The sequence below is a fragment of the Carcharhinus amblyrhynchos genome, chromosome 22 (assembly GCF_965287045.1).
Source record: "Carcharhinus amblyrhynchos chromosome 22, sCarAmb.v2.hapA, whole genome shotgun sequence".
Lineage (NCBI taxonomy): Eukaryota > Metazoa > Chordata > Chondrichthyes > Carcharhiniformes > Carcharhinidae > Carcharhinus > Carcharhinus amblyrhynchos.
The window spans coordinates 45712712-45732329 of record NC_137345.1 but is presented as its reverse complement, the minus strand read 5'-3'; the positions used below and the strand labels follow the sequence as shown (position 1 = coordinate 45732329).

General features: G+C 43.3%; 1 protein-coding gene across 13 annotated transcripts in view; it reads right to left on the bottom strand.

Moving 5' to 3' along the window:
- anks1aa (ankyrin repeat and sterile alpha motif domain containing 1Aa) overlaps positions 1 to 15921 on the bottom strand; it is a 373296-nt gene extending 357375 nt beyond the window's left edge. For 8 of the 13 annotated variants that reach the window (XM_080210246.1, XM_080210245.1, XM_080210251.1 and 5 more), the window contains exon 1: positions 15650 to 15921. In XM_080210246.1, coding sequence (XP_080066372.1) covers positions 15650 to 15798 — 149 coding nt within the window. In that variant the 5' untranslated portion in view covers positions 15799 to 15921. The remainder of the gene's footprint in view (positions 1 to 15649) is intronic. The other 5 variants (XM_080210256.1, XM_080210259.1, XM_080210258.1 and 2 more) reach the window with 2 other exon arrangements.
- Positions 15922 to 19618: the final 3697 nt, after the last annotated feature.

The following is a 19618-nucleotide window of genomic DNA, read 5'->3' as shown; positions in this document are numbered from 1 at the left end:
AGCATGGGCACGTTTCATGGGAAACTAGATAAGCACAAGAAAAAATGGAATAGAGTCATAGAGGTTTACAGCATGGAAACAGGCCCTTCGGCCCAACTTGTCCATGCTGCCCTTTTTTTTTTAAAGCCCCTAAGCAAATCCCAGTTGCCTGCATTTGGCCCATATCCCTTTATACCCAGCTTACCCATGTAGTTGTTTAAATGCTTTTTAAAAAGACAAAATTGCACCTGCTTTTACTACTACCTCTGGCAGCTGGTTCCAGACACTTTCCACCTTGTGTGTGAAAAAACTGCCCCTCTGGACCCTTTGTATCTTTCTCCTCTCACTTTAAACCTATGCCTTCTAGTCTTAGGCTCCTCTACTTTGAGAAAAGATCTAGCTGATCTGTACCCTTCATTTTACAGGCCTCTATATGATCACCCCTCAACCTTCTACACGCCAGAGAAATGTCCCAATCTACCCAGCCTCTCCTTTATAACGCAAACCAAAGGGCAGCATCTTAGTAAATCTTTTCTGCACTCTTTCTAGTTTAATAATATTCTCTCTATAATAGGGTGACCAGAACTGTACATAGTATTCCAAATGTGGCCTTACGAATGTCTTCAACAAGACGTCCCAACTCCTGTATTCAATGTTCTGACCGATGAAACCAAGCGTGCTGAATGCCTTCTTCACCGCTCTGAATAGACGGATATGTTGATGTGATTCCATGAAAACATGGAGGTTGCTCCCAGCAGCACGAACACCAACATGGATCTGTTGAGCTGAATCTGTTTTTTTATGTATGCTCAGAAAGTAGAAGGTATGGTTAAGTGGAATATATTCTCTAAATGTCACACAGGTTTATGGGAAGACAGTGGCATGGTGGTAATGTCACAAGGCGAGTGGTTAAGGCCCAAGCTAATGCTCCAGGGGTATGGGTTTGAATCCCAGCATAACAGCTGGTGGAATTTAAATTCAATTTGGGTAGCACAGTGGTTAGCACTGCTGCCTTACAGTGCCGGGCTCAATTCTGGCCTCGGGTTACTGTGTGTGGAATTTGCACATTCTACCCATGTGTGCGTGGGTTTCCTCCAGGTGCTCTGGTTTACTCCCACAGTCCAAAGATGTGCGAGTTAGGGCCTGGGTGGGATTGTTGTCAATGCAGGCTCGATGGACCAAATTCTATATTTTAGCACAAACTCTCTATTTCCTTCATCCAGCTCCCACATACTTATCTAGCTTCCCTTAAATACATCAGTACTATTCATCCAAATTACTTCCTGTAATAGCAAGTTCCACATTCTCACCATTTTCTGTTTGAAAGTTTCTTCTGAATTCCCTATTTTATTTCTAGGTAACTATCATGTTAACAGCTTCTAGCTTTGCTCTTCCTGAAAAGTCAGAGTCATGGTCATTTCCGGCACAGAAGGAAGTCACTTATCAATGTTGAAATTCATATGCCAAGTCAGCAAGTTTCAGGTTTTCTTGTATTCTGTAGCACTCCTCCTCTGGCTATCACCCACAACTTGGGGTCATCCACTGATGGTATTTTGATTCCAAAGTCCAAACTATGAATATAAACTATGATCAAACGGTCCCAGTTTTGATCCTTGTGGAGCTCATTTCCACAGCTCTGAACAGTTATCTTGTGACCCTACTCATTACTTCATTTTGCAACCAGCTAGTCTTCCATTCTACTGCTCCCCCTTCAAATAATTCCATGCTAACTATTTGATTTCTAAAATTGCCTCCCTTAGTAAGGATTTCATTATTTTTCCTACCACTAACACTAAACTGACTGGAACACAGGCCTAGATTTTGAAATTGTAACAGTCGATCTGTCAACATTCATCATAATTCCTCCTCTAAGATGCAGCAGCTTCTGGAGTCTGCACTCACATGAATTCCAGATTTTTAAAGTTCTTTCACCAGATGTGGATGGTACTGACTAGGCCGGCATTTATTGCCCTTGAGAAGGTGGAGTTGAGTCACCGCCACCTTGAACTGCTGCAATGTGTTGTAGGTACATCCACAATGCTGTTAGAAAGGGATTATGCCCATGACACTGCACTCCTCCACAAGATACACCTAAATCTCTGCAGACTGAAATCAAATAGAAACTACTCATCTGAACAGAACTTGGCTTTTATACCATATTAGTCTTTGTCAAAAAAGCCCTTGGAAAGTTACATCTATTGAATTGCATTCTAATTTCATTAATTACTGTTTAAAAATCACTGGCTTTCATATCCTATTTGTGGGATATCAAATTTCTCCACTGCAATTAAAAATAAATATGTGGAAGTTTTGACTTTTAGTATTTTAGGTTCTACTTTAATCTCATGCCTCTGTCCCAAATATTTATTTTGCTCTACAACATGTAGTTAAAGACGCAACATAATCAGTGCATTTTACTTTAGTTTGCTGTCTGTGACAATGCTTCAGTGCAATTGGCTGCTTACCCTGATGTAAAACATTTGGAGATCCCCTCGGTCTGACACCAGATTGACACTAATTTTTGAAAAAAGGACTCAAGGCCACGAGGATACTGATCACAGACTGGTTCAGGTAAAGCTTTTATATCAGCAAAATTTCTTCCTATCCCAATTCTGATATCAATGTTCCATTGGAAAGGAATTTCTCTTACCCACAGCAACCCTTTAGCCACGTATTAATTAGTCTGATGTGGAAATGCCGGCATTGGTCTGGGCTAAGCACAGTAAGAAGTCTCACAACACCAGGTTAAAGTCCAACAGGTTTATTTGATAGCACAAACTTTCGGAGCACTGCCTCCACCAGGTGATGAAGATGCAGTGCTCTGAAAGTTTGTGCTATCAAATAAACCTATTGAACATTAACCTGGTGTTAATTGGTCTGATCATGTGTCTGTTCATTTGTTCTGTCAGGCAATAATCCAGAGATTATTACCCCTCATGTCCATTTTTTGTTTTCGTTCAAGATAACACAACTTTGAAGGCCCTCACTGGTAACTGCAGAGGACACTATCACTCAGAGGTACCCCATCCCACCTATCGACATACAGCTTTCTGAGCCTTGATCTTCATTGTGACCGCCATTCCCAGTTTATCCCCTCGTCCCCACAGGCAGGGAGTACATTGGTCCTGTATTGTCTATGGGATCCTCTTTTCAATCACTCCCAATCTACTGCCCAACTCCATAACACCTACCTTTCTTGAACCGATCCTTCCCTCTGGGATCTAGCTGTGTTCTGGATAAAACTATAAAGAAATGTCTCACACGCCCTTGTTTCATAATTCACACTAACTTAATGACTGAGCTGAGTGATTAAAGACAGAAACATTTCCTGCAGATGTGGGAATCCAGAAGAAACTCACTGTTCACACACTCCCACATACAACAGTCCTGACACATGATCTGCCTTGCCACAGTTCTGTTATTATTTATTTTCTTGATAGTTTGAAATAAAATTAGATAGACTGCTCAGTAAAAAAAAATCTACTCACCCAAAGCAAAATAAACTATGTAATCAATCACCAATCTGTTGTTCTGTAACGTCACCAGATCCAAGAGTAGTTTACCCCAGCCAAACAGATATTACAAAAAAGCTTCAAATTTTTAGAAATTTGTATGGGCATCTAAATTCTTTATCTTTGCTTCTCACCTTAATTTAGTTTGTATTTATTTATAGGTAATTAGCTTTTTGTGTTTAAGTTCATTTTGTTTACCTTTTTAAAAATGCACACTCACTTGCATTAAGCACTAAAGCTGTGAACAAAATTTTCAACACTTACTACTCAAATTAACAGAAATCTCCAGAATCAAAAAGAAGCACCTGTTCTCTCACCAAATTCCTAATCTCAAAATTCTAAAGTTCCCACAATCCAGTTAATGTTGCAATCTGTCATACGCTCTGTACTGCAGTACTTGAAAAGCTTCACTGCAAATTGTTGAAATTTAACTTGTAATGCCAAATGTTGTGATGAAAGGTGAATTTTATGTCCATCACGCATGGATCAGCATTGCTTGCAATATTCCTCAAAACACGTCTACATATTTGCACTTCTTTGATGCCCTGGTCTCCAAAACCTTCACATTCTCTGGACCTTTATTTACTTAAATATCACTTCTGTCTGCTCCACCCTCATCCCCAATCAACCTCATGGTCTCCTCTGTCACTGAGGCCATGGCCAACTGATCAGTAATTTCATCTTCCCCACTGGGCCAAACTCTTTCTAAAGTTTTGCCTGCCCAAGGCCTGAACCAGCTTCTTCCTCTAGGCTCCCTCCTATTACCCTTCTCGTCTTCCGAGTTCATCTTGTCTGAGACCACATCCTACCCCCTCAATACAATACCCACTAAACTGTTGACCAATCATTATCTCCACATTAATCATTATTAACAGTTCTTTCTTCAGGTGGCAGCCTTCTCTCCATTTAATGTGCCATCAAAACACCTCTCTGAAAAATCTTTGACCCCAACGTTCTTGCAAACTCTCTCCAAAGCCCCTGAATATTTTGTTGTCTCCCAGATATGTGTGCATCTTCCTTGGAACTCAGGTTCCTCTAATCAGGTTATCTCCCCTGTCCTAATACCAAAATCAAAATCAAAAATTTTATCCACTGCTTGTGAAAAAGGTAAATTATTTCTCATCAGCCTTCTCGATCTGTCTGCAGTCCTTAACTGGTTTAACACACAGCCCTCTTCCATACTATCATGCAGCTGGGTGGGACTGCCATTCTTGTAAAAGGTTCCATTTTTGAGACCAAGTTTTTTGGCCAAAAATCACGGGAGGGATTTTCAACGGAAAGCCCCACTGACAGTGGTGGGTCTAGAAGATCCCGCAACAGTCAATGGTGGGACCTTACGGCACAGGAGGCAGGAAAATATCAACTATGGGGCCAACCTTTACACAGGCTATGTTTGAGGGGCTGATGTATATGCTTGATTTGAGAAAAGTGGAATTAAACAAAATCATCACTGCAATGATATCAAATCAAACCAATAATACCAAAGAATTTACACAAATTACTGTTCATAATCACTGAATTTTAATAAAGAAAATATAAACATGGAAATACTTTAAGCATTTATTCACTGCTACTCAGTGTTTATGATGTGGATGCCAGCATTGGACTGGGGTAAACAGTAAGAAATCTCACAACACCAGCTTAAAGTCCAACAGGTTTATTTGGTAGCAAACACCATTAGCTTTCAGGGCTCTGCCTCTGTCAGGTGAATGGAGAGCTCTGATCATGTAAAGACACACTCAATTTACAGAATACTGATTAGAATGCGAGTCTTTACAGCTAATCAATGTGAGTGGAGATAGCATTAAGCATATTATGCTTAATACTATCTCCACTCACACTGTCTGCACCTTTAAGGCTTGCATTCTAATCAGTATTCTGTAAATTGAGTGTGTGTCTTTATATGCCCTGTTTGTGATCAAAATTCCCCACTCACCTGACAAAGGGGCAGAGCCCCGAAAGCTATTGGCATTTGCTACCAAATAAACCTTTTGGACTTTAACCTGGTGTTGTGAGACTTCTTACTCAGTGTTTATACATTTACAAACAAACCTTCACTTCTGGGTTATACACTGGCTGTGAAATGTTTTGGTTTTGATCTTTTAAAAAAATTAGGATCCAACTGAACATAGTATGTAAAAAAAGTGTTTTCAGATCAAAAATCTTGGAGTTAACCTTTGCACAAGTATATACAATATCTAATCATCTCCAGACATTACTTTCTTACCTTTCTACTCCCAGGTTGTTACCTCTGATGATCCCCAAGGATCTGTCCTGGGCACCCTCTTATTTCTCTTGGTATGTTGTGGCTACCCAGCTGTACCTAAACAACACCTTTCTTAGTTCCACCACTGCTGCTAAATTATACGACTGCTGATCAGACATCCAATATTGGATGGATAAGCAGAAATTTCTGCCAATTAAATATCAGGTAAATCAAAACCATTTTTTAAAATCCTGCATAAACTCTTTTCTCTCACTATGTCCAAGATGAAATTAGTCCGTTTTCAATCTTGGTGATATACTTGACCCAAAGATAAGCTTCATATTCAAATTAACACCACCTATTTTACCTGTTAAAACCCAGACCAGCAACTCCAAGCTGTTTTATGAAGACAGACTAGATCTTAACTTTTTACAATGGACTTTGGCATGGGTGAGTACAAGGTGTTTTACTCCAGATTTGATTCAAATGACCCACTCGGAAGTTTTCAAAGTTAAAAACACAGTTAAAATATAATAAAAAGGATCAGCATAACTTTTACCAATTACAAACATGATACATATAAACCTTAACAGCTAGCTATCTATGTTGTTCCAAGTCAAACACCATTCCATTGACATATACTCTTTTCTGGACTTGGCACAAAATGCAAGTCTGCTCACATGATGCTGGGTTTTCAGCTTTTTAGCATCTGCTGTGAACTGATATTTGAATGTTGAATTAAATCTCTAAGGCTTCCAAGTCCTGGAACTTTTCAAAAAGTCTCTGGAGAGAGAGAGACAGACAGACAGACAGACAGAGAAAGAAAAAGAGACACTGGCTGCTTCCACTAGCTTCTAACAGCAACTAAACCAAAACTAAAAACTTGGGAATTTTCTGTGGCAAAACCGTCCCTCAACATCATCTGATCTGTCATCTGCAAATCAAGCTCCACTCAGCAAACCCCAAAGGACCGTAAAACTCCAGAATACTGCATTAGTCCAGGTTAAAATCAGCATGATGTCCATTACATTACTTCAGTAACAATTAGAGGGTACCAGTTGCAGACATCTCGGCACCAATAAAGTTTTGCAAAGGAACATGATTAAAATACATTTCTTAAAGGCAAAGTATTGTCTCACAGCTCTAACATCGCTCAACTTCACCTGCCTTACCTAATCTATTGCTAAAACCCAGAATTAGGTTTTTTTTTTAATTTAGGGGATGAGGGCACCTTTGGCTGGCCAGCATTTATTGTTGCCTTTGAAAAGATGATAGTGAGCTATCTTCTTGAACTTCCACAGCCCCTGTGGTCTCGGTACATCGACAGTGTTTTTGGGCAGGGAGTTCCAGGATTTTGACTCTATAACAGTGATAAAACATCAATATATATTCAAATCAGGATGATGAGTGTCGTAATAGTTTATTTATTAGTTAAAAGGCTTATATTAACACTGTAATGAAATTACTGTGAAATTCCTCTAGTCACCACACTCAGGCATCTATTCAGGTCAATGCACCTAACTAGCATGTCTTTCAGACTGTGGGAAGAAACCCACAGAGGCATGGGAAAGTGGGCAAACTCCATGCAGACAGTGACCCAAGCCAGGAATCGAACCTGGGTCCTTAGCGCTGAGAGGCAGCAGTGCTAACTATTGTGCCAACCTGGGTAGTGGTATTCTCATGTGTCTGCTGCCATTGTCCTTCTAGATGGTAGTTGTGGGTTTGGGAGGTACTGCCCAAAAAGCCTTAGTGAGTTCCTGCAGCGCATCTTGTAGATGGCCCATCCCAATGTCTAAGCTCCTCCAGTCCCAAAATCCTCAGATACTTGCACTCAAATTCTAAATTTTCATATCCTTGATTTTAAATCGCTCATCATGGTGGCCACATCTTCAATTGCCTGGGCTCTAACCTTTGGTATTTCCTCCCTACACCTTCCCACCTCTTTCCTCCTTTCTGACATGTCTTAAAACCTAACTCTCTCCTTATTTGTTCCAATGGCATATTTTTGTTTTATAATGCTCCTGTGAAGCACCTTGGGAGCTTTATTAAGTTAAAGACATATATAAATTTATGTTGCTTCACATTCCCAGAAACCTACTTCCCTCACGTCATCCACTGAGGCATATCCATGATACTGCTTCCTATCAATTAGAGTTCAGCAATAACTGCAGACATCAAGCCCCAAACCCAAGAATAGGCCACTGAAAAATAAACAGAGTCAAGTATTCTTTATCCAAATCCATTTTGCATTTCAGATCATTTTGGTTTTCTGATATTGCATACCTGCTTATGTTACAATGGCCAAACTCTAGACTAGCTGCAGTCTAAAGTTAAAAAAAAAGGCTAGAAGAGTAAGATGTACCAATGAATAATGAATACCAGTTACCTGTAATAAGCTCCCATTGCATAATCTGTGACTCTGCTTTCAGGAGAGGCTTTGCAAAATAAACAGCGCATTTCTGTGCTAAAGGTTGAGTGTGGGCATAAGGTTTGTATCTGCTCGGGTCAGAGAACTCCTGAGCTAAATGTTGGGTATAGTTGGTTTAGGTCATGTAGGCTCAGACTTCCTGCACTAAAGAGAGTGTGGTCAGCAAAGTTCGTGTCAACTCAGGTCACAGTCTTCTTCCACAAAAGGAAAAGTGAGGTTGGCAGAGTTCATGTTGATTCAGGTCACAATCTTCCTGCGCTGAAGGCAGAGTGTGGCAAGGTTTGTGTCAGCTAAATATCAATTGGGTTTAAAAAAGTGTGGTGTTCGGACGTGATCATTTTTTGAATTTACAGATATAGAACATTTTGCCAGTAGTAATCTTTTGCTGAGTACAAATTAAGTTTTTGTAATTTATCATTGAAGTGTAAAATAAGAAACTGAACAATTTCCCTCTTGCTTATTTTTGCCTACAATCCCCAATAATCAATTTCAACAAGCGGTAAGTCCAAGCTGGAAAAGAGATTTGATCAAACTCTCCCACAAATTGTACTCGTATCTTTAGACTCTTGTTGGAGTGCAGACGCCAGTGTAATGGAAGAGAATCGGCAGACCCAACTTTCGTTGGATCCTCTGTTCGAGGAAAAATAAACTCAACGTTCTACTCCCTGGCAACCAAAATGTGGTTAAATGTCAATTACAGGAGAATGAAACAGCAATATTGATTCTTACTATTAAAAATTAAGTTTTTTCCCTAGAGAAAACCTTGCATTGGCTAAAGGCACCCTGAATCACAGAATCCAACAATACAGGAGGCCATTTGGCCCATTGAGGCTGCATTGACAACAATCCCACCCAGGCCCTATCCCTGTAAACCCACATACTTATCCTGCTAATCCCTCTGATGCTAAGGGGCAATTCAAACTAACTTGTACATCTTTGTGGAGAGTGGGTGGAAACCAGAGCATCCGGAGGAAAACCAAACAGACATGGGAAGAATGTGCAAATTCCACAGTCATCCGAGACCAGAATTGAATCTGGGTCCCTAGTGCTGTGAGGCAGCAGTGCTAATTACTGTGCCACCATAAAGTGAAACTTCATTGAAATCTGAAGTTTGCTAAATAGGAAACAAGGACTACTAATCAGTACCACAAGTTCACCTACACAAATGTGAAGAGCATCCTATGCAAAAGATGATTCTTGTGAACACTACTATTTAAAAAGTTTACATGCATGTCCTTGAGAGGTGCAAAACTACTCTTTTACTGCGGTCTCACTTATCTTGCCAAGTGCTTTAACCAAAATTACATGACAGGTTTCCACTGCAGCATGCGACAGTGCAGAGGGACCTCGGGGTCCTTGTGCATGAGTCGCAAAAACCCAGCCTGCAGGTGCAGCAGGTGGTCAGGGAGGCTGGCCTTCATAGCGAGGGGGATTGAATATAAAAGTAGGGAGGTCTTGCTGCAGCTGTATAGGGCACTGGTGAGGCCGCAGCTGGAGTACTGTGTGCAGTTTTGGTCGCTGCACTTACGCAAGGATATTTTGGCCTTGGAGGGAGTGCAGAGGAGGTTTACTAGGCTGATACTGAAGTTAAGGGGGTTGAACTATGAGGAGAGGCTGAATAAACTAGGCTTGTACTCGTTAGAGTTTAGAAGAATGAGGGGCGATCTCATTGAGACATATAAGATGATGAATGGGATGGATAGGATAGAGGTGGAGAGGCTCTTCCCGCTCAGGAAGGACAGTAGGACTAGAGGGCACATCTAGTTTAGAACGGAGTTGAGGAGGAACTTCTTCACTCAAAGGGTGGTGAATCTCTGGAATTCTCTGCCCGTTGAAGTGGTGGAGGCTGCCTCGCTAAATATATTTAAGACGCGGGTTGATAGGTTTTTGATAGGCAAGGGGATTAAGGATTATGGGGAGAGGGCGGGAATGTGGAACTGAGACATGACAGATCAGCCATGATCTTACTGAATGGCGGGGCAGGCTCGAGGGGCTAGATGGCCTACTCCTGCTCCTATTTCTTATGTTCTTATGAAGCAACTACAAACAAACATTAACTGTTTAATATACTGATCTAACAGCCACAGTCAGAACTCTGGAAGCAAGGATCCATTCAGGCAGAAACAAACAAATATTAGAAACCAATAAATATTAAGTATTACAATGATGTGAGCTCAAATGTAGCCAGGTAATTAAAACAGCAGATTGCAAAAGGAACGAAAATTACTAATACTGACATGATCCCTTCATTTCTACTTATTTATTTTGTGTCACAAAATAAAGATTTCATGAGAAACTACAGAGACTGGTAGAGGTTCCATGCAGATTAAAGATCAGTTTGGCTCTTATTGGTTCTTATTTATTCTTGCCTAGGACATACATTAATTACAATTCCATTCTTCTAAAAAGAGTTTTTTAAGCTATATAAAGGGTAAGAGAGAGGCAAGAGTGGACTTTAGACCACTGGAAAATGACACTGGGGAAGTAGTAATGGGGAACAAAGAAACAGATGAGGAACTGAATAGATACTTTGCATCAGTCTTCATGGTAGAAGACACCAGTAATATAGCAAAAATTCAAGAGAGTCAGGGGGCAGAGGTGAGTCTGGTGGGCATTACAAAGGAGAAGGTACTAGGGAAGCTGAAAGGTCTGAAGATGGATAAATCATCTGGACCAGTTGGACTGCACCCCAGAGTTCTGAAGGAGATAGCTGAAGAAGTAGTGGAGGCATTAGTGGTGAACCTTTCCAGAACCACTGGCGTCAGGGAGGGTCCCAGAGGACAGAAAAACCTTGAACATAACACCCCCGATTAAGAAGGGAGGGAGACAAAAGACAGGAAATTACAGGCCGGTTAGTAAGATTCTAGAGTAAGATTCAAGATGGGATTTCAGAACACTTGAAAGTGCGTGGTAAAATGGAACAAACTCAGGCATGGTTTCATCAAAGGGAGGTCATGCCTGACAAATCTGTTAGAATTCTTTGAGGGGATAACAAGCAGGTTAGACAAAAGAGAGCCAGTAGATGTTATCTACTTGGATTCCAGAAGGCCTTTGACAAGGTGCCACATGATGTTAGAGGCAAGCTTCTAGCATGGACAGAAGATTAGCTGACTGGTAGAAGTCAAGGGATAAAGGGGTCCTTTTCAGGATGGCAGCCATTCACTAGTGGAGTTCTGCACGGGTCAGTGTTGGGATCACAACTCTTCACTTTATACATAAATGATCTAGATGAACGAAGTGAGGGCATTGTGGCTAAGTTTGCAGATGATACAAAGACAGGCAAAGGTACAGGTAGTATTGAAGAGGTAGTGAGGCTGCAGAAGGACTTGGGCAGGTTGGGAGAGTGGACAAAGTGGCAGATGGAAATGAACATGGGTTATGCATTTTGGCAGCAAGAATAGAGGCATAGACTATTTCCTAAATAGGGGGAGAATTCAGAAATCAGAAGCGCAAAAGGACTTGGGAGTTTTAGGCCAGGATTCTCTTGACTTCTTTTAAGGTCAAACCAAATAAACAAACTCAAATTAAATCAGGACAAAGTAAAGGGTAGCTCCCCAAAAGGAAGGGGAACAGCCCGAATAAAATCAAAGTACAAAGGAAACTTAGAAACGTCAAATTAAAATGTGATTATTAGGGTCAATAATGCACCCCAGCCCCTGCGGCGCCCAACGAGCGCAGAAGGCATCAACTGCGCCCATGGAAACCACATGCTCCCTCTCCAGGGAGGCCTGGCTGCGAACGTAGCCGCGGTAGAGGGGCAGACAGTCAGGATGGTCAGCCCCCTCAATCGCCTGCTGCTTGAACCTGTAAATGGCGCGTTTCACCAGGCCCAGAAGCAGTTCACGAGGAGGTCACCATCCCGACCCTCCCTCTCCGCAGCAGGTGTCCATAGATCAGGAGCATGGGACTGAAGTGCAAGCAAAACATCAATAAAAGGTTCTTCAGGGAAACAGAAGGAAGTACAATCTAAGACATGAAACTTAGACATGGTCCACAGACTCCACAAGGCCACAGAGGGGCAAGCTTCGGAACCCTTGAACCAGTGAATCCTACGACTGTGCGGAACTGCTGCATGCATCACCCTCCACCCCAGGTCCCTGAAGTAATTGGGGGAGATCCCCTCCATAAAAGGGACTTCCACTGGGGACCTCCGCCGCCCGACGGCAACAAGGCCTGCCAAGGTTTATCCGGGCGACGGGCGAGGATGCGGGAGTGGAAGGTGTGCAGCAGCAGCCCGTGTGGTGGAAAAAGGCACAGAGAACATTTCCACAAGGCGGCTCATGCTATGGGGCACCTGACCCGAGGAGGGGGGCTGAGGCTTTGCAGCCAATGTGGAATTCCGTCTGAACAGGGGAAAGCTGGGGCAGGATCCCACCACACGCATGCACCGCCACGAGACCATGTGCACTTTCGGGGCCGAGCACAACTGTCCTAAGGTCTAGGATGGCTTTGGCCGCACGCCGGACGGATATCTCCGCATGCTCAGCCAGCACACGAGGGCTCATCCAGCCCACCCCTCCACCACCCAGCACGTCCCCGATCCTAGTTGCCCCGGTGTCCACAGCCTCCTTCTCCGCCAGCCACCTGAAGTTATACAGCTGGAGGAGCGGATTTCTGAGCAAAGGCTCTCGCACAAGAGCTGCTACTCCTGACAGGGAGAATTGCATCGTGATGCGACCGCGTTCCAGGCAGTGAGGAGGCCCTGGTAAAAGACAGGCAACTCCTGCAAGGAGGTCAAAATGCGCCCCAGATTGATATGCACGAGCCGCATGTCATAATTGAGGCTGCGCCACTGGTGGAAGAAATACATCGCCAGGGTGCACCACTGTGGAGGGGGCTCAAAGTAAAGGTATCTCTGCAGGGTCTGGAGATGGAAGGTCGCTATCTGAGTGCGGAGGCACACCAGACCTTGACCATCTCCTCAAGCAGGAGATGCAGAACCACATCCCAGAAGAAACGGAGGAGGGTTCTCTGGATATTGGCGACAAAGCCGGGGAGGGGTCAAAGGGACCAGCCGGTACCACAACATAGAGGCGACCAGCTAGTTTATGCCGAGAGCTCGCGCCCTGTAGGACATCACTCGGAGCAGTCCTATCCAGCAATCCAGGCAGGCAGTGACTTTGGCCTCCATCTCCCGCCAACTCGCCGGCCAGGATTCCTCGACTGGACAGAGATGGGCCCCCAAGTAGAGGAGGTCGGTCCTGCTCCAGGTGTAAGGCGAAGCTCCTCTGGAAGGGGGTCCGTCTCCCAAGGACCGAGCAGAAGTCCAGAGCACTTGGCCCAGTTGATCCTGGTGGGGGACGCGACAAGAGTACACCACCTAGCATTCTCGCATCCTCCGCAGGTCAACCAGATCCACGAACATGAGAAGAACATCATTGGCATAGGCGCACAGAACCACCCCTACGTCTGGGCTGTGCACAGCCAAACCTGACAACCTCCTCCACAAGAGGCGCAGGAATGGCTCCACACATATAGAATACACTTGGCTAGACAAGCTACAGTCCTGCTGTACTCCTCTCCCAAAGCGAAGGGGTACCGTCAGGGACCTGTTAACCTTAATTAGACACTCTGCGGCAGAGTACAGTAATCGGATGCGGGCGACAAAATGACAAGATTAGATCAGGAAATCAATGCGTTTGACAGACCAGCCCTCTGGGAATGACAGATCAGGTCCTGGACGAGATGGAGATTATTGTATATACAGCGATAGTTTTCTCAAAGTTAACTTACAGGTTGAGTTGGTGGTTAGGAAGGCAAATGCGATGTTCGCATTCATTTTGAGAGGACTAGAATACAAACGCAGGGATGTACTGCTGAAGCTTTATAAGGTTCAGGTGAATATTTAGAATACCGCGAGCAATTTTGGGCCCCATATCTAAAGGATGGGTGTGCTGGCCTTGGAGCAGGTTCATGAGAATGATCCCAGGAATGAAAAGCTTGACATATGAGGAACATTTGAGAACTCAGGGTCTGTACTCAATGGAATTTAGAAGGATGAAAGGGGATTTCACTGAAATGTATAGAATAATGAAAGTGGACATGGAGAAGATGTTTCCACTAGTGGAAGAGACTAGGACCCAAAAGCACAGCCTCAGAGTAAAGGGACGGCCCTTTAGAACAGAGATGAGGAGGAAATTCTTCAGCCCGGGGGTAATGAATCTATGGAATTCATTGCCACAGAAAGCTGTGGAGGCCAGGTTATTGAGTGCATTTAAGACAGAGACAGATAGGTTCTTGATTGGTAAAGGGATCAAGGATTACAGTAGAAAAAAAAAGGGAATGGGGTTGAGAAACTTTTCAGCCATGATTGAATGATGGGGCAGACTTGACAGATCGAATGATACAATTCTGTTCCTATATCTTATGGTTTTAAAAAAGGCACTCTTTATATCTCGTATACCCGGTAAATTCTACAAGAATACAGACAAATAATAATGTCCCTGGCAAATGAAAAATGTATGTCAATTAAGCATTAAATAGAGTGTCATAATAAATAGAAAGGGTGAAGCCAAAAATTTTAAGATATATATAGATCATTCAGCATATATAGAAAAAAGTTGATGTGTCAGACTGGCTCGTTTCAGGAAGTTCTGCCAGCCTGAAACACAGATTTTGTTATTCTCTCCATAAATGTTAAATAATTAAGTATGGTTCCAATATCTGCTGCCTTGTTTGAGATTTCCAGTTTATTTCAAACAATACAGTAGCAGTTCTTGCTGTACTGAGATTAACTTTAATGCCTGGAATACCAGCAAACATCAGGTTAAAAGCATACAAATAACCTATTAATTCATCGAAAATTCTGTCCAAAGAGCGCTTATGACATAAGGAGAACAGACCTGGAGGAATCACCTGCTTGACAATGTTCAGAAACTAAACATTAATCACTAACTCGCCCTACCAGGTTTAAGGCAAGATACGTATGTATATTATATATATATATATATAAAATAAATGCTTCTTCACATTCTGGTTTTGTGCGGAACAGCTACGAACTGTTTTTAAACAAGGCAAATTTCAAACAAGTTGGAAACGCATACAATCCACTTAAAAAGTAAACATCAGGACATCACATGCATATACTAAACTTTCAAAACAAAAAAAAACAGGTTGTAAACACGAGGATTGCAACCATTTCCTCACTCCCTTAACGAGAACTTCAACATTCTCTGCAACACTCACTGCAAATTGCACAATACTGTCACTGTACAAGGAACCGGAGGCTTTGAAGGAAAATAAGTCACTTATGCAGCATCAGCCCGTTCTTAAACTCGAATCTTCTTTCCTCTGCCATTAGGTCCACTGAGAATCCTCTGAATTTAAAGTGATCGCAGCCACAACACTTGGCCGAGTATTTCCAAAACACAGGACTTCAGACACTGAGGACGGCCGGCCGGCCGGTCCCTTCTCCAGGTGTCCCGCCTCCCTCAGCCCAGCCCAGCCCATCCCGGCCCGGCGCAGTCCGGGCCCAGCCGTCCCCTCCTCATCCTTACTCGATTCCCAAGTTGTCGCCCGACCCACCTGAGAAGGTTGGAAAGCTGAGGCAGGGACACCGTGCTACCGCCACCACCGCTGCCCGCCGACAGCCGGTGCCTGCCGCTCAGCAGCTTCTCCACCACTGCTACGTTGCCGGTCCGAGCCGCTTCCAGCAGCTCCTGCTCTTTGCCCATGGCGCCTGCCTGCCTGCCCGCCCGACCCGGGCTCACATTCACCGAGCCACCAACCGCTCCGCTCCCACCGCCAGCCTGCTGCCTGCCTGCAGCCAAGCGCAGGCGCACTCCGCCGCCGCTCCTCCGGCTCGCGCGCAGGCGCACTCGCTGCTTCGCCACTCTGACCAGACGCATGCGCACTCTCTCCCTCGTCAGCATCACCGGTAGGGAATTCGCCTGACGTCACCAGGTATGTATCAGACAGGTGTGCTCTGCTGGAGAAGGGTTTTCCTGTCCCAAGCCCATCCCATCACTCAAACTGGCGACTACCAGCATTCAGAGAAACATTCAAGATCACGGTCATGGAGAAAGATTGTAATATTATTTTTAAAATAACTTTTTTATACCACTTTTAATAGCCCAAGGCATTTTACAGCCAATTAAATACATATATTCTGGGTGCAAGCAGCAGCAGTCTGTCTGTTCAAGTGGCTGCTCTTAATGTGTAAGCCTCAAGCAACAAACGACTGTCCTCATAAAGGTTAGGAGAGGAAAGGTCTCAAGGGGTTAATTATATTCAAGATGTCATGGTTGACTGCAACTGAATAACCCTCAATTAATGGGATCTGAAAGACTATAGCTACCACTTGAAATTTGTCCTACTTGGCTACAGATAGCCTGCTTCGCAGTCTGGATTTAATGTTTTATTTCTTTGTGACACAAGTAGACTTACATAAATGCTGCAATGAAGTTACTGTGAAAATTCCCCAGTTGCCACACTCCGGCACCTGTTCAGGTACACTGAGGGAGAACTTAGCATGACCAAAGCGCCTAACCAGCTTGTCTTTCGGACTGTGGGCGAAAGCTGGAGCACCTGGAGGAAACCCACGCAGACACAGGGAGAACATATAGACTCCACACAGAAAGTGACCCAAGTCTGGCATTGAACCCTGGTCCCTGGGACTGTATGGCAGCAGTGCTAACCACTGTGCCATTCTTGTGGCATGCAGCAGAAGTTTTATCACTGGTCAGTGCTGGTAAACTTTATTGCTTCTATTTGATTTGGTAGTTTACCTATGTACGTGTTGAGTCTTCCAATGCCTGGTATTCATTAACTTGTTCTCCGATGGGTACGATCATAAAATGATTTATTTTTAAATTCCATTAATGAAATCACTGAGGAGGCTAGCATTTATTGCTCATTCCTAATTGTCCTTAATTCTTTAACCAGAGCAGAAATCTGAGTGGAGGACTTCAACATTGATCACCAAGTGTAGATCATTAGCATCATGACTGACTGAACAGATCAAGGTCTGAAGAATTGTCTGCCTGGCTGGTCCAGTGGTATGTGCTGGGAGAACAATCAAGAGGGAAGACTTGACTTCATCCTCAAAAACCTACCTACCGTAGATGAACTATGATAGTTTTGGTAAGGATGACCACTGTACATCTTGGTGACAAAGTCCCATCTTCACATTGAGAATACTCTCTATCATGTTGTGTGGCCTTCATCATTGTCAAATCCTTGAAATGTGAATTATGTCTGTCAGGCTTTTTAATTTGTGTCCTTGGGTGACTCAGCAGACCATCCTAAATCACAAGTCTGCTGACAGAGAGGCCAGGTTTACCTGATGAAGGGTGATTCTCAAATCAAGGTTCTCCTCTCTTTTTCCAGTGTACTGCATTCCTGCCACAAAATTAATGCAGTACATTTCTGATGTGCCGTGTTGGATGAGGCACTGCCAGAGGCATGTTCCTCCCATGCACCAATGTGTGTGGCATTACCACCATGCTAAATGGAATAGACTCAAAATTGATCTATCAGTTCCACATTGGGCCATCAACAGCAGCAGAATTTCATTTAACCACAGTCTGTAATCTTATGGCCCAGCCTATCCCTCAATTACCATTATCATTAGGCCAGGGGATCAAACCTGGTTCAATGAGGAGTGTAGGAGAGCATGGCAGGAGCAGCATCAAGCATAGCTAAAGATGTTGGTGAGGCTACAACAGAGATCCAGATAGCAAAAGCAGCACCCCATAGGCAGAGTTAAACAATTCCTTAACCAATGATTCAGATCAAAGCTCTGCTCCAGTTATAAATGATGGTGGACAATGAAACAACTAACTGGAGGAGGAGGCCCCACAAAGATTCCCACACTTAATGATCAGAGCCCAGCTCATCAGTGCAAGAGACAAGTCTGAAGTATTTGCAGCCAACTTCCAGAAATGCTGAGTGAATAATCTACCTCAATCTCTTCTTGTAGTTGGCTACAAGTTGACATCTGGTTCACTACATTTGATATCAAGAGATAGCTGAATGCATTAAATACAGCAAAGGCTATTAGCCCTGACCACATACATCCCTGCTGTAATACTGAATACTTGTATTCCAAAATGGTTGATGTACCTATAACACATAGACTACAGCAAGCTAAGAAGGTGGCTCATGATCACCTTCTCAAGGGCAATAAGGAATGGATAATGAATGGCCAACCAGTAATGCACATTTCACACTAATGAATAAAAAATATAAAATGATTTCCAAACTATTTGAACTTTGAGGTACTGTACATACATTTCTACTCGTATAACATTTGCGCAATATCTGCTTTACTGTTGGATTCAGAAGCATTCTTTAAGTTGATCTGGTTCACTCTCTCATTCAAGTATGTTAACAGAACCTTCTCAGCTCACATTTGCTATTTTCTGTTCTTTTCAAGCTGTTGGCTCGTGGCAGGAAAGCTCCAAAGCATGGAGCCACCCCTCATTCAGGTAGCTATTTTTTTTGAATAGCCCAACCCAGAAATGTCTACCTAATAGACCACAGGGAATTGCAGTTGAACACAATTGTTTCATTGCCCAACACTCATGCAAGTGCACTTCCAATGGAGTTCTTTGGATTGTGATCAGATACAGGCGATCTGGTTGAATGTCCATTCGGTGGTGTAGTGATAATGTCATTTAGCGAGTGGTCCTGAGGCCCAGGCTAATGCTCTGGGGATACGGGTTTGAATCCCAGCACGTCAACTGGTGGAATTTAAATTCAATGAATGTTTGGCACATCATAACATTCAGGGCTATGGACCAAGTGCTGGTAAATGGGAATTCGGGTGTTTCTCACGTGTCGGTGCAGACTTGATGGATTGAAGTGCCTTTTCTGCATTGTACAATTCTATGATTCATAGATTGGGGAACTGAAGCCAAATATGGCATTACTGTCACTGCAGATGAAATGAGCTAAATCAACATTTACCAGGCCTTCTATTTTTTAAGGTACTGCTATGTAATGCTGCAATCAACCACTTGATCAGAACAGGCCTTTAAGTTCCTCATTAGTTGAATTTTGCTTTATCGTCATCTCTTTACTCCTTGCTGAGTCAGAAGTATATTTCAGAAGAAAACAGCTGTGTTGCCTGCCCTGTGCCAGAGTTCAGGACAGCTGTTCTGAGCTGGAGAGGTACTTATAGTGGGAGGGATAGAATCTGTTGTCATGGTCCACATTGGTGCCAGCAACATAGTTAGAACATAAGAACATAAGAAATAGGAGCAGGAGTAGGCCATCTAGCCCTTCAATGAGGAAAGAGATTCTATATAGAGAGTTTGAGGATTGAAATTAAACAGAGCCTTCAAGGTTATAGAGTGGAATTCTCTAGCTGCACTGGTCTAAAAGCTGGAAATTCCTGCCTGACTGTCAATGGGGTTTCACATTATCCATAGCCTGCCTGCTAAAATTCAAGTGGTGGGTAAGTTGGGAGAAATCCCACCATAATCTCTGGATTTTTACCTGAGCCATGTGCTAATTGGCATAGGGTACATAAAATTAGAGAGATGAATCCAT